Source organism: Anoplolepis gracilipes, chromosome 1, assembly GCF_047496725.1.
Source record: "Anoplolepis gracilipes chromosome 1, ASM4749672v1, whole genome shotgun sequence".
In the NCBI taxonomy this organism is placed as follows: Eukaryota; Metazoa; Arthropoda; class Insecta; order Hymenoptera; family Formicidae; genus Anoplolepis; species Anoplolepis gracilipes.
The window spans coordinates 18,626,792-18,649,198 of NC_132970.1; the positions used below are offsets into that span (position 1 = coordinate 18,626,792).

The 22,407-nt window shown below is 29.7% G+C and overlaps 3 protein-coding genes across 5 annotated transcripts; 2 read left to right on the forward strand and 1 right to left on the reverse strand.

Annotated features, from left to right (window-relative positions):
• Window positions 1-355: 355 nt before the first annotated feature.
• On the forward strand, window positions 356-10,091 carry Reg-5 (Rhythmically expressed gene 5). Its single transcript, XM_072894348.1, has 4 exons — window positions 356-667; window positions 5,142-5,313; window positions 5,467-5,559; window positions 8,205-10,091. The coding sequence occupies exons 1-4, from the start codon at window positions 524-526 to the stop codon at window positions 8,615-8,617; spliced, it is 822 nt and encodes a 273-aa protein (XP_072750449.1). The 5' UTR covers window positions 356-523; the 3' UTR covers window positions 8,618-10,091.
• Window positions 10,092-11,268: 1,177 nt separating this feature from the next.
• Flr (actin-interacting protein 1 flr) lies at window positions 11,269-17,057 on the forward strand. The gene is made up of 13 exons (XM_072891665.1): window positions 11,269-11,437; window positions 12,975-13,096; window positions 13,196-13,286; window positions 13,584-13,731; window positions 13,805-13,972; window positions 14,052-14,220; window positions 14,340-14,468; window positions 14,542-14,646; window positions 14,746-15,066; window positions 15,301-15,420; window positions 15,512-15,670; window positions 16,159-16,309; window positions 16,387-17,057. The coding sequence occupies exons 1-13, from the start codon at window positions 11,422-11,424 to the stop codon at window positions 16,494-16,496; spliced, it is 1,809 nt and encodes a 602-aa protein (XP_072747766.1). The 5' UTR covers window positions 11,269-11,421; the 3' UTR covers window positions 16,497-17,057.
• Window positions 17,058-17,154: 97 nt separating this feature from the next.
• Window positions 17,155-21,859, reverse strand: LOC140665493 (uncharacterized). 3 transcript variants are annotated; one of them, XM_072891679.1, is made up of 4 exons: window positions 21,637-21,851; window positions 20,809-21,063; window positions 20,242-20,418; window positions 17,155-17,837 (listed from the first exon to the last, which is right to left on the reverse strand). In XM_072891679.1, exons 2-4 carry the CDS (start codon window positions 20,989-20,991, stop codon window positions 17,163-17,165), a joined length of 1,035 nt encoding a protein of 344 aa, XP_072747780.1. In that variant the 5' UTR covers window positions 20,992-21,063; window positions 21,637-21,851; the 3' UTR covers window positions 17,155-17,162. The 3 variants fall into 3 exon arrangements, with proteins under 3 accessions (XP_072747780.1, XP_072747777.1, XP_072747781.1); XM_072891676.1 differs by having other exon boundaries at window positions 20,809-21,002; window positions 21,637-21,850; XM_072891680.1 differs by lacking the exon at window positions 20,809-21,063 and having other exon boundaries at window positions 21,637-21,859.
• Window positions 21,860-22,407: the final 548 nt, after the last annotated feature.

Here is a 22,407-nt window from a genome sequence, read left to right on the forward strand (position 1 = left end):
CTTAATAATTCATAGAGCATTGATTAATTTCTCTACGTGTCTCGTGTATGTGTATAGAGCTCATTTCATACTATGGCAGAAAACTGTCATAAGTTTTCATCGACTTTCTGCACGTGTATGGTGCGCAGGAATTTCGGGACGGCGCCGAATAAAATTAAGGAATGCCTTTTTTGCATACCTGTGTCGCGTCAGCGTGATTTCCTAGAGCGCGTAAATACTTTCCGGATCCCGTGGACTCTGCTCCTCGTACTGACGTATGCACGAAATCCGGATACATGAATAAAGTGGGGGCACCCAAAGGCGCGTGGTCGCCACTGAGATGCGCATGTCAACATAAAACGAAGCGGCAAACGAGACCGGAGCTCAGTGTGTACCAGACGGTCGATCGCTACACGATCTGTGCGAAAGCTTGTTGATTGTTTGGCAACAATCGTGACAGCGGCAATTGCGCGTGATTTGCACACCTGCCGGCGTGAAGCGAGTGTCGCGAATACGCGAAGAGGAAAAGTAAGCGCGCACGACGATGATGATGATGATGATGATGATGATGACCAGCAGGACTCTTATCGTCAAGGTCACCATTTGCATTCTACTAGGCTGTTGCGTGACGATGCGAGTTACGGGCTCGGCGATACCGATGTGGGAATTTCTCTCGAGAGATGAGAAAGTGAGTACCAAGAAAAATCATTGATTATTCCAAAATACACTAAATAGTTTGATGCGAAAGATTTATCGGCTCTATTAAATAAAATGTTGCTAATTTTCTAAAAGAAATTTGAGGGACTCCTTTTGAAATGAAAGAAAAAGTTGTATCGAAATGTATTAGTAAATGTCTATTCTAGTTGATAAAATTTATTGTAAAATTATAATTTTACAAAGCTTTATCGGCTCTCTATTATTAAGTTTTTCTATTAAATAAAATGTTGCTAATTTTCTAAAAGAAATTTGAGGAACTCCTTTTGAAATGAAAAAAAAAGTTGTATCGAAATGTATTAGTAAATGTCTATTCTAGTTGATAAAATTTATTGTGAAATTATAATTTTACAATTTTATTTTTTAGACAAATACGATAAATTATTTGCATTATTATTTTAATATAACGCATGTAATAAACAAGAGAATATGACGATTGATATAAGTTAAATTTATCGGTTATTCTCTTAGTCACAAAGTCAATATAAAAAAATAAAGACGTACATAAAAACGCGGAATATAAGACACATTTATACTTAATGAGTGAATAAAGTTTATGTGCACGTATTCTTATCTTCTAACAATTTTAAAAAAGAAATATGTTATTGCAAAGTGTTCCTTATAATAATAATACAATCTTTATTTATACATGTTGAATAAGATACTTTGTAGTAAAATTTTTTCTTTGTGTAAGATTATTTCAAAAAAGTTTACAAGTGTTTTTTTTTATTCATTGTAACTTTACATATATTTCATTTTTACTTCCACTACATTACTACCGCTAAATCCCTTTTTTTAATGTCTATAAAACTATGGATAAGAGAGATGTTGCATCTCTATCGCGCTACGGTACAGACTTTCACCAAACAATCAAGTGCGTTGCATCCAAACCACGTGCCGGGCGTATTCGATGTCGCCGCGATCTCATTGGTATTGCAAATTTCTCTTAACGATATCCACATTTAAATGAGTTGATGAGCTAAGATACGAAAAACTGAAAATATGTATACAATATATATATAAATATATATGTAAACATATGAAAAAATCTAGTTTTATAAATTTATTTATAATTTTTGCATAAATTTTCGAATTTTAAATATACATTTCCTTCCATAATTTATAGAAAAATGATTATCTTTTATCGCTTATTTAAATTTTGCTCTCATAATTAAATTAATCGAAACTCGCACTAACTCGTCATTTCCTCAATCCACCTTAACGCGAATGTGACAGGATGTGTATGTATTATCTCAATTATTTGATTTGTGAAAAATAAATGTATATTATCATATATTGTTGATAACACATTCCTAAAATAATACATAACTGCTTGTAATTAGTATAATATTTCACAGCATCGGATATACCAGAAGCGATTTAACTTTCTCTGAGTATACTTCTTGCAAATTATTTCTCTATATTATTTATTATTTATTATTTATTATTTATTATTTATTACTTATTATTTATTACTTATTTATAATTCTTGCCTATATTGTTTTATTTTCTAAATAAATTCCAAATAAAAAAAGGATGACAAAAATCAAATCCAAGTCTGATATTTTATTTTAAATAGAATGTTCGTAATGTTCTTCAAAATTAAAAATCACGATATTTACTTTATTAAATTATGGTAAATAATTTTCAAGTGTTTTGTTTTAAATAATAATGATAATTATTTAAAAGAAGTGATTGAGATTATTTTTCTCATTTCTCAAAGAATTGTTTTTGGTGACAAAGTTATTTTAATCAAAAATTATTTTGAAACCACGTAATTATATATTCTTTAAAATTGTATTTGACAAATAACTGGCAGGCTGTGTTCAAATGTAACATTTGTTTGTAGCTTATACAATGAGCTTTCCGATAATGCAAAGTCTCGCATAAATGATATATTGTAAAGTTGTAAAAATCAGGAGTTTTATATTAACCTTAAGCTGCTCAATGTTATCGATCAATAGATCATCAGACGACGACCATTCTTACATTTTACATCTTGCATCTCATCGTTTATCTCAAAGCTCTCACATTTTCCGTGAAGTATTTTCAATGCCCGTGAAGCGTATACAGTTATAAAAAATTATAAAAATTTGAAAATTACCGTAATTATAACGATCAGCTACCGCGAAGATAATTATGGTGAATATTAATTGTCGCCATGACACGATAATCACGCGGATTCTCGAAAGTCAACGAACGTACAGATCGTAAAATCTGCTTTTAACACGTATCGGCAGTTAGTTAACATTTGTCTCCTCAATATTCATGACCTATAAAATTTCGAGAATTACTGAAAAAAAAAATTTCTTAATTTCATTTGTCTCATAGATAAATGTTACAAAACATATAATTATTTAATTACTACGAATAATTAATTTAATGAGATATATGTATATATGGATATTTAGCTTTTTTAAATCAATTTTTTTTTCTTAATATTTATTGCAAATTAATGCATGTTAAATCTAAAAATAGAGTGCATTATATGCAGAATATTGGTGAACGCTGACTTTAAGGTTGACTTACCGCAAGTTATTGAAAGAACTTCGTACTCTTGGCCAAGGCTGTAGACACGGTATTTCGCGGCTGCATGCACCGGATTAAATGTGTGTAATACTCTTAGAGCAAGTAAAAGTGATAGCAAATGCCGAGTAAATGTCGAGTTGAAGTTCAAGAGCATTACAGCGTACACCTGAGATTAGTTTCTCGATAAAGTTCAAATTAGTGTAATCAAATTACATATCGATTTGGTTAATTAGACCAGTAAAAAGATATTGTATTAGAGATAATTTGAGATATTTTTTTCGAACTTTAAATAGTGCATACTGGTAAAAAATATATATTCAAAATTTAAATAGTCTAATTGTAACATTTATCTATGAGACAAATGGATAATAAATAATGACAAGTAAATTTTAAAATTAATTACAATACATAGCATTTTTCTATAAATTGCGAGAAATATTTTCTAAACGAAAGCGGGATACAAATATCGCTTCGAAATGTAAAAGTACATCTCTCTAACATAACTACAACATGTGGTCATATCATTGTCTTTCCGCGCTAATTCACTTGTTGCCGAGAATCTCGCTAAAAAAATCTCGACTTTCTCCAAATTTCCGGAATTGCAACGGAAACAGACTAATAATCCATCATTGATTTAAAGCGCATTAATCAATGATAGTAAACGTATTGAAAAAGAATGAAATAAAAATAGAAAAAACCAATCTCTATTATTATTATTATTATTTGTTTTAATTTTAATTCACTTGCATTTAATTTTTTATATGAAGAAAATATAGCACACATTTAACGATAATAACTTTAAAAAACGTTTGAAAGACACGCCCAAGAAATTAAAATGATTTTTAAATGTCTTCCGGGTTATCTTATAAAAACTCCTTAAAATCTTTATAAATTTTTTCAAGTTTATTTAAATTTAATCTTAAATATATACATATATATATATATATATATATATATATATATATATATATGTCAAAAAATATCAAAATGGATTGGTTTATTCTGTAAAATCAAACATGCCAGAGAATGTCGAAATACGAGAAACAAAAGTAGATAAAAGAGGATACCGCGGGTCACAGAAGTATCATTAGAAATTCTAAGATCGGATATACGCGTCATCAAAGCAGCGAGCCGCAAAAGGTGTCCACCTGTGTGGACATCGTTCTCGTTATTTTCTCATCGTCAGCGCGAGATCGACTGCCACGTTTCACGCGGGCGACGAAAAGACAGTATCACGCAACCCAATACGTGATGAACGGGACATCGCATTGCGCATACATATCTCTTCGCTTGCAACTGTCGGTGTCCATCGCCGGTGTTATACATTGCGGAGTTTCACCGGACGCGGTCGGCATGCGGCTCGATTGCGACTCCGCACACAATCCAACTTTGTATTTCTTAAAAGATTTGAAAACAGAAAAGAGCACATTGACAAATGTCATTTTAAAATTGCCAAAATAATTATTTATTGTCAAAGATATACAGGATGTCCGGTAATTACCGTCCCATCTCTTTAGGGCAGATAGAGCAGGTCAAACTGAACATAAAAGTCCTCTATTATTTTGCGATTTGCGCAATAATTATTAAATTATTAATTAAAAACGCTCAGCCGACGCTGAGTGCTATATACGACGCGCGCTCATACGCTGAGCGTTTTTAATTAATATTTTAATAATTATTACGCAAATCGCAAAATTGTAGAGGACTTTTATATTCAGTTTGACTTGCTCTATCAGTCCTAGAGAAGTGGAACGATTATTACCGGACATTCTGTATATTTTTTATTTTATCGTTTCGTTCTCTTTCTCTCGCGAATAAGAATTAACGCATCGTATATATTAATATTTTGCAGATGTACGGAATCGATGATTATTATACGCAGCTTTTAAATAGATATCTTTCTCTCCTTCTCGTTTCAGATGAGTCATTTGTACGGATTATTCAGTAAACAAGTAACGCAGTTCTGCGCCGATTCATCGAGACCGGACTGCAATAAGAATCTGCTCGTATCTGGCATAAGAAACCTCGCCAGCATGAACGAGAACGTTCTTGATCAGCTGGATCCCTATCAACGTGGCGCCCAGGAAATGAGTAAGAAAACGTTCCTATTTAGCCAAGAACGTACCGCGGAAGAAATTTCGCGTTTACTTTTCTGGCCAAGACATACATATAAAACTACGAATTCTGACCTTGACACTCCATACGGCCTCGTACTCAAGTCACTTTGTAATGTCTCGTTTACAGTTTGGCGTGCCATGGTAGGAAACAATAGATTTACATCGAGAATCGGCCACGAAAATGACGAATCTTACTTTACAACTGGAGCCGACTTATTAGGTAAGTGTATTAAAAATGATTGAAAAAATTATTTAAGAATCTTTCGTTGTCAACAGTAGTTGGAAAAGAGCTCAAACATTTAGATATAATAATGTGAATTATAAAATTGAATAGGGAAGAAATACACACAATGAAACGTAATCTGGTTTACTCTAAAGAAAAAAATGTTATGGATTTGCTTCTCTCATTCGAAAATCTTTCTTCGATCGCAACTTCGCGAACGAAATCACATTCTACCTCGAGAAAGTTTCAGTCGCGATTTCGATACCGCTCTTAGAAAGTTTTTTTCTCCCTCAAATTACACCCTTGTTTATTGCTTTTAATACTTTAACCGCGTGCGCTTTCTCCATTCTTTTGTAAAAAAAAGAAGCACCGTGTTATACGTGTTATACGTTAAACTCAATTGATTTAATCGATTTGAGAATTCTGAACCTGTAACATTATTAGAATTTTATTTTGCTCGTTGTACCATAGACTTGTTTAATGTGCTGAATCATGAACAAATAGAAACGAAGGTAACTCAAAAGGTCGCTTGATGCAAAACTTTATTACAAGATACTTTCCTCTTTCAATTCTCTGTTAAAGTTAAATGATAAAATTCTTTAATAAAAACTAAAATTAATATTATTATTTATTAGATTATTTTGTACCAACATAAAAATGAATCATTGTTTTAAGAGAGTGATTTTCTAATTTTAAAGATAATAAACGATATTTTTAATTATTATGTTTTAACAAATTATGTATTTTAAATATTTAAATCTTTGATTGTAGGTTACTACGTTGTTAATAGTAATAATATTAAATATTTTATAAATTTGTATAGATTTACATTGTGCGAATATAGAATATTTGAATATAGTTTTTTGTAATCAATCAAATGATCGATTAGCCGATTATTTTTTGACAAAATGAGCATAATAACAATCTTACAATTAGTCTTTATATCTAACAATAAGATGTCTAGGCAGAGATAGGCAATGGACAGGTCGCGAAAGGAGGTCACTTTTCTCAAAGTTGAAGATGAAGTCCCTACGGGGGCGTACTACAGTGGCTTTCACATTTTCTCTATGGCCCATATTTAACATGCGTATACGCTAATGACGTATTGATTGGCGATGAAAGCCGCGAGCATTGCGTGTCGGTGATTTCAGGCGTTTACCGATCAATTACCGAACCATTATATGAGAAATCTAAGAGAGAGAAGAAAAAAAAAGAGAATGTATAAGAGAAATACTTTTCTCGATTTCGACGAAGGGAAAAAAAAAACGACAGCAATATTCTTTCCGTTTTACATGATTAGTTTTAAGGTCAATAATTATTATGCCATACATTTGTTGAGAAATTTATGATATTTACATTCTCGACAGAATACAAATACATGTGCAAATATGTACGCGTTCTCGCGAAAGCAAATTCCTTCACGTCTACCTTATACAGAGTCCTTGTATTTGTATCCTACAAATCGATGACATTCGGCCGGTTGTCGGAAGCGAAAAGAACACGGGTTGACGAGCACATATTGGATGCCGGATATTATCATAATGCGGAGGTCATGTTTAGGAATAAACGTGCCCGGAACGACAACGCGGCCATTGATCCAGAATGATCGTCCGGGAGCGGGAGTCCGCTATTCTTGTTCCTTTCCTTTTATGGATGTCAATCCCTTTTCAAACCCAGTACCGCTTTTTCAACAAATGTCAATTACCTGTCTAACATCTCGAATGGCACGAAAGCGTACAATTCTAAGCGGAAATAAAGTTTCAGGAAATTTGTTAGGACTCGAAGAGCAGGGATATTTCACACAGGAATTTGAAATGTAAAATAAAAAGGGGGAGACTATATAATATAATAAATTATAGAATATATGTATTATACATAAATTATAGTTTTTTATAGTAAAATAATCATATAAAAATTTATCGAGGAATTCATACAATTGACGCTACACTCTAACATAACATGTTTATTATTATTTTAATCACCGTTCAATATTATACGAACTATTTACGTTTAATGTAAATTACGTTTTAATGTGTAATAATATTTGCTAGGAACTATGGCTTTCGAAAATATCCATAGATACACATACATATATAATTTGTACAGTATAATAATTATAATACTCATCATGGATCATCTGACGGACACATAAATTGTTTGCATCGGCAAATAACAATTTAAAAACTTTACATGACGACTTACGTAACGATTACAATTGTTTATTAAATTTATTAAACATTTTCACGCTTCTTTGTAAATATTTGACGCATTTGCTATTAATTTTAAGTACATGTAAGACAGATCTTAAAGTGTGATAAAATAAAGTATGTAATATATATTTGAAAAGAAATTAACAATATAAGAGACAATGTGATAAATTAAGACTAACTGATGCCTAACACAATATAAAATTGTTTCGCGATTGAAAAATCCATGGTATATTCTGCATGTGTTTTTATAACTTTAACAAGTTAATTTTAGCGATATATCATTTCGCGTAGCTAATTGCATATATCCTGGTATCCGTTATGTCTACACAAATGACCTGTTGCTTAATTCTCGATAACTAAATCAACATCGTTTTCGTGGTCACGCTGGTGAGTTTGTTAACGAGAGCTTGTCTCTCTCTCTGATTATTTCAGCGAGCAGCGGTAGCGAGACGAACGGCCTCGCGGAGGAGACAGTGGCGAGTGGCGATTACGTTCTACCATCGGAACCGAATGGCCCGTATCTGGCGGGCCCGATGGTGATACGAGTCTATCCGGACGGCCGACCGGTTCCGGAGGATCAGAAACGTCCGTTGCCGAGGGACGAGGACATCGATGAGCTCAGATATTCCCGTTTGCCATCAATAGAAGAGATCGAGGCTAAGAGCGGTAGCAAGTTCTACGGGAAAGGCGCGAACCAGCCGACACCGGCCAAAAGGAGAATGTCCTTCATAAGCGACAAGGACTATCGACGATCGGAACCAATGCGTCTTCATGGCAATCCGCTGACCTACGAAAGAACGATATTTCGAGGTGCGATTAATGAACGCGGAGTGCGTTACTATTGAAAAGAAGAAAGAGGGAGAGGGAGAGAGAGAGAAGAGAGAGAGAGAAGAGAGATCTTTTGTGTCTTTTCTGCTTGATAAGAATTTACCTTCCGCGGAGCGGTCTCTTTACATCGCCTTATGAAGAAATGCAAGATTATTGAAATAAATTGCCATTAAGATCTTGTGGAGAGATGTTGCCGTGATAGATGATCGTGCTTACTGCGATAATATATGGAAAACATGATAAAAACATGAGGAAAACTAAAGATATCTAGCGATGCATAATCGCGTCGCATTAGATTACGATTTAATAATCAGCTGTATAATTATACAAATGTATTGCCAGCGTGCACTCTAATTTATCTAATACCGTTGTTGCGTTCAGTGCAAAATATTGTACTCTTTTTTTTTTTGGAATCTCTAGACTGTAGAATGGGAATTTAGGACATAATGGGAAATGTGATTCAAAAATTTCGTCTGAGAAAGTTGATTTATATAAATCGTTCATATATACATGTATCGATTTATATAAATAAGAGGAATTCATGGTTTGCGAACCTAAATTGGCTTGACGATTGGTCGGTAATTAAATTCTTATCTCGATGACACACGAATAATCGCCGACCATGAAATATCATTTAGTTTCCACTTATTTAATTTTATTCATTTATTATTTATTTAATACTCAATGTGATTGTCATGACACATGTAAAAATATTGCGACATAAACATCGATGAAATTTTATTAATTATCTTTAGACTGTATATGAATAATTTTAAAATCTTAAACTCTTCGTTCCATCTGTTAACATAAAAAAATCATATGTATCATTTAAATTTATTTTGCGATACTTTTGAAATAGCGATCGATTAAAGTGAAATTCTCTTATATTTTTACTTCCACAAATTTAAATCATATGTTATTTGTATTTTATACGCGTCATCACGTCGCAAAAGGGAACCAGTGAACCTCGCTGAAAAAATAACATGTTATTATCATTTTAATCACCGTTGAATATTTTACGAACTATTTACGTTTTAATGTATAATAATATTTGCTAAGAACTATTGTTTTCGAAAATATCCATAGATACACATACATATAATTTGTACATTACAATAATTATAATACTCACGGATCATCTGACGGACACACAAATTCTTTGCATTGGCAAATAACAATTTAAAAACTCTACATGACGACTTACGTAACGTTTACAATTGTTTATTAAATTTATACATTTTCACGCTTATTTGTAAATATTTGACGCATTTGCTATTAATTTTAAGTACATGTAAGATAGATCTTAAAGTGTGATAAAATATAGAATGTAATATATATTTGAAAAGAAATTTAACAATATAAGAGACAATGTGATAAATTAAGACTAACTGATGCCTAATATATATGTATACAAATATATATACAACATACATATATATATATATATATATATATATATGTATACGAAGCACTATTACTTTATAAGAAACTCGAAACTTGATATACCTATACATAATTGAAAATCTTTATTTCGTAACTGCTCGAGATTAACAGAATTTCGTTGTTGTTAACAAATAATATATACATCATGTTTATATTTTATTATAAAATTATTACTTCTCTTTTATTATATACATTATGGATTATTTATTAAGTCATTATCTTATCAAAAAGTTGAGATATCTGTTATCTTAATTTTTATTTTTTTATTTTTTCGCAAATGAATGAAATGCTAATATTATTTATTTTTTCTTAACTTTGTCACATTTTTATCTTATCATCAATTCAGACCATTATTAGACATATATATAGTCTGCAATAAACGTCGTTATGTATACAAACATATAAAAATTATATATATATATATATATATATATATATATATATATATATATATATAAATTTATTTTTATTAAAAAATTTAATATAATAATATTAATTTAATCTTACGATAATAATATTGTGTGTATATATGTATAAGTTTTGTACAATATAGTAATATTATCATATTTTAAAAGTCAAAAAATGACTTTAGAGAGCAGCACACTATATACTGCAACCTCGTATTATTTTTATACTTTGAAAGTTGTATAAAAACTTATATACTGTATTAAAATATATGATACATATAATATAATGAATATTTTTTATTATTACTAAATATATTTATATGCATCTTAATTTATCAATTTGTATGCTTTCGAAAATTGTTGAATACATAAAAATATATATAATATATATATATATATATATATATATATATATATATATATGAGATATATTTATTTTATATACAATATACCCATATATAAAAAATATATATTTATTCATATATATATATGAATATATATACATTTATTATATCTAATTGAATATATTTTATAATCTCTCTCTATCTTCTCTTTATATCTTTATATTTTTTAATTCTTTTCCCTTGTTTTATTTTAAAATTGGTGCTATGCATCACCTATATAATTACTATTTAAATTATATTTCCATTTTAAATGCATGAAGTATTAAAAAGCAGAGAAAAGCATACGACATGACAGATATGTTGCCTCATGGAAACGTCACCTTAAGGCGCACCTGTTACATGCACGTTTCGGGCTAGTCTAGTAACGTCATCGTTCATGTTTCAACCAAATAAGGCGAAGGGCGGAACAAGTATTGTGAATGCAAACGTGAGTGTGTGTTGTGTGGTAGGTGGGAGGTGCTGTCGCGAGTACGTATTGTCGTAGCAGCTTCCCGTAGGCATCAGGATTTTCCTGTTCGAGATTTCGTGAAATATCAGTGGGTGCGGAGAAAATTGTGTGTCGGGAAGATGTCGTATGAAACAAGTAAGTCACAATGTGAAAACACTTTAGACATTTGCGGACCAGCTTGCCGTACTGTACGATTTCAGAACTGTATAAAGTACATATCTCTTTTAGATTTTTGTCCGGTTTACTCGTTTTCGGATCATAAAATTCATTATAATGTATCGAACTTGAAAAGAAGGATTTTTATGTGTACGATTTTTTTTACGCACTATTTATATTGACTTAAATGACAAGTACTTCGTATTTTGTACTTTTTCTTTTTTTACTTTTCATTTGGAAATTGATAGAAGTATCGTCGTGCGTGACATGATATGCCGGACGCGCGGCTGATGTCAATCTATATATAAAAGGTGTTCGAAAATTATGGTCATTTCTTCTCTGTGGATTCTCTTAAGAAAATTTAAGGTAAACGTATTGTTAGTGAAAAATGTAGACAAAAGTTTTCGTAAAATTTTTTTTTTGCGAAATAAAATTTTTCAGAATGCATATAAGTAATAAATTTAATATATAAAATTAATCTCTAAGGATTTTTAATTTATTTTAAAATATTTAAGATTTTACACATGTTATATCAAAGTTTATCAAGCTATTAAAAAGTTATCAAAGAAAAGATCAATTCTCTAATCAGATTTTTAATATGTATCAAGATATTTTGGACACTATGTATATAGCCATATCAGTAAAAACGTGAATCACACGGATGAGTGCCAAATATTCAACCTCGAGATAATAGTTGATTACTTTTAGTATTAAATTCTTATGAGAGAAACAAAAGAAATAAAAAGGGAAAATTATTTTACATTAATTATCATAAATGTCCATAATTATTATAAATATTTACAATGACAAAAATTTTTAATCATAAGCATAAAATATTTAATCATAAGCATATATTTAAAAAAGTTTTCATTTTTATTAATACATAGAGAAAGAAGGAGAGAAAAAAAACTATTATTAACTATTATTAACTACATATACAGTTAATGTATATTATTCAAAATGTAAAAATAATCCTTTCAATAATACTACTTTTAAAGCAGAAACTATAGCAGGATATGCTGTAGCTTGTTAGTCTCAAAATAATTTGAAATATTAGAAATTGGATCTTTGCCAATGTATCAAGGAACAGTATTTTAGTTCCAGCAACTGGATGTATTATGTGCTGTTTCTATGTTATTTGATCTCTTCTGCTTATATGACAATATTTTTTTTTGTTTTATTATTTTTATTATTATGTACTATACATATAACCCTCCAAAATATTGTATCTAAGTAAATAGTAAAAAAATAAGATAAAAGTTTTACACATTATAAATTATTGTATATTGCATTAAAATTTAATAAAAAATAAAATAACTTAATATTAGATATTCAATAACCATAGATATTCAATTGTTTCTTATAGATATTCATTCATTTATTATTTATGATATATGTATATTCATTTATTTAATACACTATATTTTTTTTGTTATTGAAGATATTGTACCTTTCTATTGTAATCTTTATTATTTTCTTATCTCTTTCTAATTGTTTCCATTTTTTTGTATTACAGAATATATATTTGCTGCATTACCGAGGACCCAAAGAGGACAACCTCTTGTGTTAGGTGGTGATCCCAAAGGAAAAAACTTTTTATACACCAATGGCAATAGTGTTATCATTAGAAATATTGATGTAAGTTTTTATATTATAACAAATATTTTTTTTATTATTCAAAATAATATAGATAAAAATATATTAATTTATATATCTTTCTGAATATATATATTATAGAATCCAGCAATTGCAGATGTCTATACAGAACATTCTTGCCCTGTGAATGTTGCCAAATATTCTCCTAGTGGTTTCTACATAGCCTCAGGAGGTATATTATTAATTATATTTAAATATTATATTGACACATTATACAAGTACATTCAGAAATTTAAATTATCCGAGAATTAAATATAATAGCTAGAAGAATTAAATATCCGAGAATTAAATATATAACTATAACATTTATTATTTATAATTTTTTACAATTATGTATAATTACCTATTTATTAAAAGTTTTATAGCATAGGATGTTTTATATTTCTTTTGAACTATCAATTCTTTATTTCAAGTTTGATATACAAAGAACTAAAGTAGAAATTGAACGTCTATGTAATATATTTTTCAGATCAATCGGGTAAAGTACGAATCTGGGATACAGTTAACAAGGAGCATATATTAAAAAATGAATTCCACCCTATTGGCGGGCCCATTAAGGATATTGCTTGGTCACCAGACAGTCAACGCATGGTCGTAGTTGGAGAAGGAAGAGAAAGGTTTCCAAATATATAAACTACAATAAACGAAATATCAGTAGGAAAATGTTAACATGTCAATAATTATGTTTAGATTCGGACATGTCTTTATGGCAGAAACAGGAACATCAGTGGGTGAGATCTCTGGTCAAAGTAAATCTATCAACTCTTGCGATTTTAGACCAGCAAGACCATTTCGATTAATAACAGGAAGCGAAGATAATACTATCGCCGTGTTCGAAGGACCTCCATTTAAATTCAAGTATGTATAATGAACTAGGTTTATATTTTATTAAGGATTCTACATTTTCACATTAATTTATTACATGCCATTTATTTAGGATGACGAAGCAAGAGCATACTCGCTTTGTCCAAACTGTACGTTATTCACCTGACGGAAATCTATTTGCTTCCGGTGGATTTGATGGAAAAGTATTTATATATAATGGAACAACTTCCGATCTTATCGGGGAAGTAGGATCTCCTGCGCACCAAGGTGGAGTCTATGGGGTGCGTAATATTTATCAAACTCGTTTAATGTAAAAAGTTTAATGACAAATTATTCATATTTAATTTAATATAATAATTTGTAAAAATTTAATGAGTAATATTTATTTTTTGGATTACAGGTTGCATGGAAACCTGATAGCAAACAATTATTAACTGCCTCTGGAGATAAAACTTGTAAACTATGGGATGTAGAAACGCGTTCTTTAATTACTGAGTTTAATATGGGAACAACAGTCGATGATCAACAAGTTTGTAACTTATATAATCAATTTATAGCCTCTCGGAAAAGATAAGTATGTAATACAGTAAATTTGCTTTCAGGTAAGTTGTTTATGGCAAGGAAAGCATTTATTATCCGTGTCACTTAGCGGCTTCATCAATTATCTTGACGTCGACAATCCTCAGAAGCCTATAAGGATAATAAAAGTAATTCTTGCTTTACTTACTTTATATCTTTTATCATTTCAACTCAACTTATATTTATTTGTTTTTTTTAATACTATTTTTCAATCTGATATTTTTCAGGGTCATAACAAACCGATAACGGTACTAACATTAAGTCCTGATAGAGGTACGATTTATACTGGATCTCACGACGGTTACATTACTAACTGGAATGCAGAAACGGGAGAGAATGATCGCGTACAAGGACATGGTCATGGTAATCAAATTAACGGAATGAAGGCTGCAGGTAATTTACTTTATACCGCCGGCATTGACGATACTTTACGGTCAATCGATATCGCAACAAACGCATACGCGGAGACGTCTGTAGTAAAATTGGATTCGCAGCCACGAGGTCTGGATTTATATAACGATATAGCTATAGTGGCCTCAGTCCGACAGGTAAGGCAAATACAGAATGTCTATAAAGATGGTTTTCGATTTCTCGAATTTGTTTAGCAATATTAAAAAGAGAAAGAGTAGTGTTTATTAATGTTTCTAGCTGTAAAAATATACAATGTGATATTTATTATAAAACTTGCTATAAATAAATTTAAGAAAATGCAAATTAACTTTATGGACACCTTATATATGAAGTAAAGTTTATGTAAAATATAATGGTATCATTCTTTATAGATCGCAGTTACACAAAACGGTAATAAGTTGTCAAATTTATCAATTGATTACGAGCCATCATGTGTGTCAATTAATCAAGAAACTGGAGATGTAGCTGTTGGCTCTACATCTGACAATAAAGTTTGTTTTTTTTTATTTATATAGTATATGAATAATATAAAAAAAACTAATATTTATGCTGTTATCAATGTATATGATTTATTTTATATAGGTTTACATTTATGAATTCTCAGACACTACACTAACTCAAAAGACTGAATTAGAACACCTGGGTCCGGTTACAGATGTTTCATATAGCCCTGATAATAAATATTTAGTTGCCTGTGATGCAAACAGAAAAGTTATATTATATGCTGTACCAGAATATAAGGTAAAACACATTTTATGGAGAATATAATTTATAAAATTCTTTAAATTAATTACATATACAATCAAAATATAGCAATAATAAGAAAATAATTAAATTCTCTAAAACTTTTTACTGCAAAAAAAGTCGCATTTTTTATTTCTAACGTCATGATCTTAAATGACTAAAATAAAGAATAATTAGTATTAACAAATTATTGAGTTTATAGAGCTTATTCAAAATATATTTAATAGAATTTGCTATATGTATATATATATATATGTTTGTATATAAAACTCAATTTGCAATGCATATAAAAGTAATTATATTTATGCTTTTTTTTAACGAATTATTGTTATTAATTATTATTAATGATTTGTTATATGCTTATTGGATTATCAGAGGGTGAGTGGTATAAATAACTAATTCAGAGTTCATATTATATGTATGACAATTTCATAAAAATATGAATTAAAGATATAGTCTTTAAAATATGTTTATTTGATTTATAGTTGGCACATAATAGAGAATGGGGTTTCCATAATGCAAGAGTAAACTCTGTTGCATGGTCTCCAAATAATGACATGGTTGCAAGTGGTAGTCTTGATACAACTATTATTATCTGGAGTGTAACAAATCCTGCAAAACATACTATCATCAAAAGTAAGCAAATACAGCAAATATTTTTCTTTTTCTGCAAATGAAGTGTAATTAATAAAAACAAAAAATTCTCGTTTTAGATGCACATCCTCAGAGCCAAATAACACGTTTAGTCTGGCTGGATGAAGAAACATTAATCTCTGTTGGACAGGACTGCAATACTAAAATATGGCGTATAGAAAAAATATAATTAACTTTTGGAAGAATTTATTGTCACATTTAAGGAAAAACTCAATTTTGGAAGCATTTTATTTATTTCGTAGTCTATGAATATTGTATATTATTTTTTAATACAATCCTTAATATATGATTAAAAAGATTATATTGCAATCTTCGTATCTGTTTTTATTGATTTCATTAAAAGTAATTTACATTCTATGTAACTATTTAAAGCCTCCTGCTGCTTTATCTTTCAACATTTCTAGATATATTGTATATTTGCACTAAAGGTCACGCAACTTGTCTTTATTAAAACAGTGTAACAATAACAAGAAAGCGATAACAATTCGAACACTAAAGGTCTTCAGGAACATGATTACACTTTACTTTGTTGTTTGTACACTTAATGAAATAAGGTGTTATGGCTTTTCTTATTTTAAATCAGTCCAGTGCTGCTCTTATGAATATAAGGTACCATGAACTCTGTCACTAAATTATTCTCTAGTGCAATATGTCTAGAACAAATTTTTTAAAACGGGTGTATTTTTAATATATTTAATATATTTAATAAAATATTTTTATCTCTTTCAAACTTTCTCTCCCTCTGTAATTGCACCAAAAATTTTTGATAGAAAGATATTCTAACAAAGGTTAAAATGTCTATATATATATGTATAACACAGGAGTGACTTCACCATCACAGTAGTGGTGGTTTTGACGTGTATCGTGGACGTTTCTGCGAAGAAGCCACCGGATGTCTATACGACACGTGTTTCCTTAACGCATCTCGCGATCGCGATACGTGCGAGCACGATGTACAACTATATGAACTATTGCTATGCGTTTCCATGTGTACGCGCAGATTATACTGATTGCTTAACTGTTTACCACAAATAAAACAAGTAACACTAGATTTGTTGTAGGTCTGAGAAGTTTTGCCGGGTGTGGATGTTGCAAGCAACTTGAAATTTGCGTCCCACGCGGCCGATGGCGGTTTTACATCTTCTAGAGGTGCAATTTGATCCTCCGTTATTGACGCGGTCTCGTCCGTTATACCTTCCGAGTATCCTTTGTCGAGATATTTATTAACAGACACATTAACAGGAACAGATGTTTTCTCCCTTTGATTTAACTTTGCGTTTATGGAGTAGTAAGGTTTCGTCTTCACGCAATACGGCATACTTTCTTGATCGTTGCTAGGCTCTTCATCGTCTAAATTATCTATTACCTCATGAAAGGATGCAGATACCGATTCTGATTCAATAGTCGTATTATCTTTTAACTCTGTCATTATCATGTCTTCGTTCGACAGTTTTTCCTGAGGCATTATTGGTGCCTGTGCATACAAACCGTTATCGTGTCTTGAATTTTTCTGAAATAAATACATCATGTAAATTATATTAAACGATATATTTCTTTATTAAAAATAAACATTTTAAAAATAAAAAGTGATCTAAAAAGTATATCACGGCGTCATATCCTTTATCAAACTAAAAACATTTGGGTTTAATATTTTCAATAATTAAGAGATATGTAATATTTAAATTATTACAAAAATTTAAACGCTATTAATCGGTTTTATAAATTGTCTTTCAATATTCATAGTATAAACATAATCTAATTTTTAAGTAAAATACATATGGATATTAATGACATACAGCAGGCAAAAAATTGCATCTTTTTTAAAGTAAAATTCAACAATTAATTTTAATTTAAATTAATATTTAAAAAAGATTACTTAAGGATATTTAGCATGATAATTTTTAAAACACATTGTTCATTTATATTTCAGGTACATTTGTTAAAGTTTTCTTAATATATGTCTGCTCTTCTGTAAAAAAAAAAAAAAGTCATCAATTATATTAAATAATATGCTATATATATAACAGTTTAGCACATAAGAGTGCATAATTACTGACTTATATTCCAGAAAATTATTTACAAGAAATACTTTGCCTGAAGATCTTTGACAAAGTAATGCTAAATTTTTATTATCACCACACTTGACTAAAATGTTAAGTATTATTGTTTTGCAAAAAACAAAATGTATAAAATCGCCGTTCTATAACTTTGCTAAACAGTTTTAGTAATTTAGAGATCCGTGGAAGAAGCTATATTTTAGATATACCTGTAATGTCATTCTATGGGGTAAGGTTCCATGGGATGCATCCACTTGCATTTAGTTGCAACACACACAACGATCTTGATCTCGTGGATATCGTTTTTATTCATTATCGTTCCTTCTCGATGCATGTATGAACATAATATGTGCAGCGGTATAATATCCTTCATGAAGTACTTCTTGAGGAACGACAGTGAATGTGTTTAAGTGACCTGAACAAAACAACACGATCATAGGATAATATAAAAGGATTAAGAAAGGAATAAAAGCAAACGCGTATATTTTGTTCGTTCTCAATAAGTATAAAATTAATTTTAAAAAATTATCTGGGATCTATTTAAAAAAAATATTTGCGACAGTACATAGTGGCAACTTTGTAATTTGTAAAGTATATGGCATGCATGTTACAAGGATATACATTTACAATGTAAGTTCCGATACATCAAGTTTGATCGTGAGAGATCAAGATATACTCTCTACAACAGATATAATGTTTGTAATATTATTTACTGTTATCAAATGAATGTCAGAGATATCATATATAGATATTATACTCTATAAATTTGCAATATTAGAGAATTTAAAGAAATTGTAAAGTTATATATTAGCATATTTCATAAAAAGCAATATTGTTTATCTTAATTCTTGAGTAGAGATACGATATAAATAAGGATATAAATACTATCAGTAAAACATTATAATGCATAAATAATTATCTATTAAATTACTAATTAAAAGTAGAAGAAATGCATTACAGCTTAAAATGATGCAATTTATTAATAAGAAGTTTTACATAAGATTTGTTTTACTATATAATATATAGCTGTACATATATAGCCGGCTATATTGTTGAGCACATCTATAATTATTTTATGTGAATTTGCATATACATACATATATATCTGAACAAAAGGCATAAAATGTTTAGTATGTATATTTGTACTAGAACTTGTTAGGGGCGAGGGGGGATCATATTATATACTATACAGGGCTTAAAAAAGTACATGCTTTGTTATAAGCAATCTGAAACTTTTATTCGAGAGAGCAAACATATCAAAAAGATTAAGTATTTTTTATTCATGCTAATTACCTTAAGTACTAAATAACACGCCATTAATATCAGAACTTTTATTTCCAAGTACATTATTATAATGTAGTATAATTATTATGCACACATTTATCTATCAATATGTATTTTTCTGCATACAATTAGCAAGCTTTTAAATAAATTAGACCTAAATTTGAAACTCAATAATAATAACAAACTGTTTCACATTTCTATGATTAATAATGTATTTCTCAAATATAGGTCATTATATTATATATTTTTTAAATTTATATTAAAAATTAAAAGTAAAAATTAAAAATTAGTATGTAATGGAAATCTATAGTTAATAAATATATATCAATATTTTTTACACGAACTTCCATAAATCATTATGATGCTAGAAGTGTTGAGAGAGAAAGATTACAGGTAGAAAATTATGAAAATATAAGTACAATATATTCGAAAGTATAATATAGAGAAATAATAAAATTGCATAATTCTTGTTGAGTAGTATGCAATATTCTTCCTAATATAATATAATATTTCAAACATATATTAGTTCTCTTATACTTTTTTATATATTGTATAATAATAAAAAACACTTACCCCAGCCATATCAGCTAATCCACAAATATGTAATGTATCAGCCATAGCTAAAAGTGCAGGCAATTGTTCTTGGTAAATATTCACCTCGCCATTATACATAAATTTGACTAGGGCGCATAAATTTGCATATTCCATGCCTGGCAACACAATGACTGGATGTTGCAAAGAGCTTAAATCCTAAAAATTTATTCGTAAAGTTCTATATATATCATTTTATTATTAATGAGTTTAAACCAAATATGATTTAATTGATAATATAAACAGATTTAAAATTGACGGTACTATATTGACTCTATATAGTAATAGAAAAATTAAGAAATAATTATATTTATCTTACTCAAATAATCAAATTAATAATACCAAATTTGTATTATATTAAATCCTAAAAATAAACAAACAGGAGAACAAAGTAAAAGATATAACATATTATATTAAGAATCAATTTTATTGAAAATATTTGAAAATTTTGTCTATTATGTATGTTACTAATCAACTGGTATATTCTATTATATATATTATTAATGAACTGATGTGCTCGCACAAAAACCAGATATCTCAAATAAATACCTTAAACAGTTCTTTAAAATAATAACTACAAGCTGAGAGTATGATTTTGTGAGCATGAATATGTCTACCACCAGCGCTCAGTGTAACATCTGTTAGATGACCACCATCGAGCAGTTTTGGAAGAGAGCTCAACAATGTATTTTGGAAATTGTGCCATCGTAAACAAAACTGTTGACTCTCCATAGCTGTTCTTGCTGTAGAAAGAAAACATCGCAATGAAATCTTGGAAAAAAAACATTTTTAGCCTCGATAAAACTGCGAAAAAGAAAAAAAAAAAAGACAAAAAATCAATTTCTATCGTATTCAATTAGATTTGTTGCTTAATAAAAATGCAAAAATTAAATGTAAGGCCATTCTTGGAGCAATGTAAATGTCGCTCTATTATAATCAGATATAGTTAGAGCTTTTTGTACGATCAGTTTTCCTTACACAAACTTAACAATAAAATGTGTTTTATTTTGTGTATATTGTTGCATATAAGGGTGTAAAAAAAAATTATGTGATGCAAGCCGTGAAATTACAGTGCAGAAATATTTAGTTACATCAAAAAGAAATTCGTCGGGCACGATGTAGAAAATACCACTGGTGAAGTCAATTCAAGAGACAGAGACATATACAGAGGGACACAATATACTATTTATTTAATCAGGCTGCAGGTTCCAGCCAAATCTATTATTGTACTCAGGTATGGCTGGAGGAAAAGGACAGCCATTGTGTGATTTATGGATGAGACAGCTCGTGGCAAATTAAATCCGCGGCAATTCAGAATTGTAAAATCGAGACGAAAAAATCGGCGAACAGACGAATTTACATATTACTGTTCCTTACCTCGTTAAAATCACCGTCCGCTGTAAACGCGATTGTTCTTTGTACAACACTGCTCTCTTTCATCTGGCGATCGCCATAATCACGAGTGACACGAATCGCACCTTAAAGTCTGTTCTTTATAACTCAACTTGAGCCGAGAACTGCTTGCACTAGTTCAGAGTTCATCTTTCTTCTTCCAATGTGAGGGGAAAAAGATAAACTCTAAACTGGTGCAACTAGTTCAGTTATAAAGAACAAATCCCTAATAATAGTAGATAGAATGCGCCAAGTTGCACGATCGATAATATCGATAATAATCGATGTTATTGTTGCCTATCGATGTTATATTTGAAATTATTGCCGCGATTTTTTACGCGACTTTCGAGCAGACTTTTAAAGTCTCTCTTCGATTCTGATTAATTTCATTTACTATTAACTTGTAAAATAACCAATATTTCAAAATTTTTATATTACATGTAATAATTGTACTGTTAAGAATTTTGTAGTATCATTCTGTAAATTAATAATCAACGATTAAGTTAATTAGGTTCATTCGTTCTCTCTCTCTCTCTCTCTCTCTCTCTCTCTCTCTCTTTCTCTGTCACATATACAATTGTTTTCAATGAGATTCGTAGATTACGTGTTATTCTTTTCCATTTTAGCTGTATGGAATTTTATACTTTTATATGATAAAAATATGTCTACATTAAAATATAAAATGATTTTATATTATTAAAATATTTTACAAAGCATTACGCGCGCTATTATTATGTCTATTTTTTATTCTATTTA

What these genes read in the sequence shown, in the direction of transcription:
- Flr (XM_072891665.1), top strand. An exon ending in TTATCATTAGAAATATTGAT is followed by an intron (nt 13,097 to 13,195) that starts GTAAGTTTTTAT and finishes TATATATTATAG; the next exon opens with AATCCAGCAATTGCAGATGT. An exon ending in TTTCTACATAGCCTCAGGAG is followed by an intron (nt 13,287 to 13,583) that starts GTATATTATTAA and finishes TATATTTTTCAG; the next exon opens with ATCAATCGGGTAAAGTACGA.
- LOC140665493 (XM_072891679.1), bottom strand. Translation starts at nt 20,991, where the DNA reads ATGGAGAGTCAACAGTTTTGTTTACGATGGCACAATTTCCAAAATACA. An exon ending in ATTTTAAAGAACTGTTTAAG is followed by an intron (nt 20,419 to 20,808) that starts GTATTTATTTGA and finishes ATAAATTTTTAG; the next exon opens with GATTTAAGCTCTTTGCAACA. An exon ending in GATTAGCTGATATGGCTGGG is followed by an intron (nt 17,838 to 20,241) that starts GTAAGTGTTTTT and finishes TATTTATTTCAG; the next exon opens with AAAAATTCAAGACACGATAA.
- Reg-5 (XM_072894348.1), top strand. Translation starts at nt 524, where the DNA reads ATGATGATGATGATGATGATGATGATGACCAGCAGGACTCTTATCGTC. An exon ending in TTCTCTCGAGAGATGAGAAA is followed by an intron (nt 668 to 5,141) that starts GTGAGTACCAAG and finishes TTCTCGTTTCAG; the next exon opens with ATGAGTCATTTGTACGGATT. An exon ending in ACGTGGCGCCCAGGAAATGA is followed by an intron (nt 5,314 to 5,466) that starts GTAAGAAAACGT and finishes TCTCGTTTACAG; the next exon opens with TTTGGCGTGCCATGGTAGGA.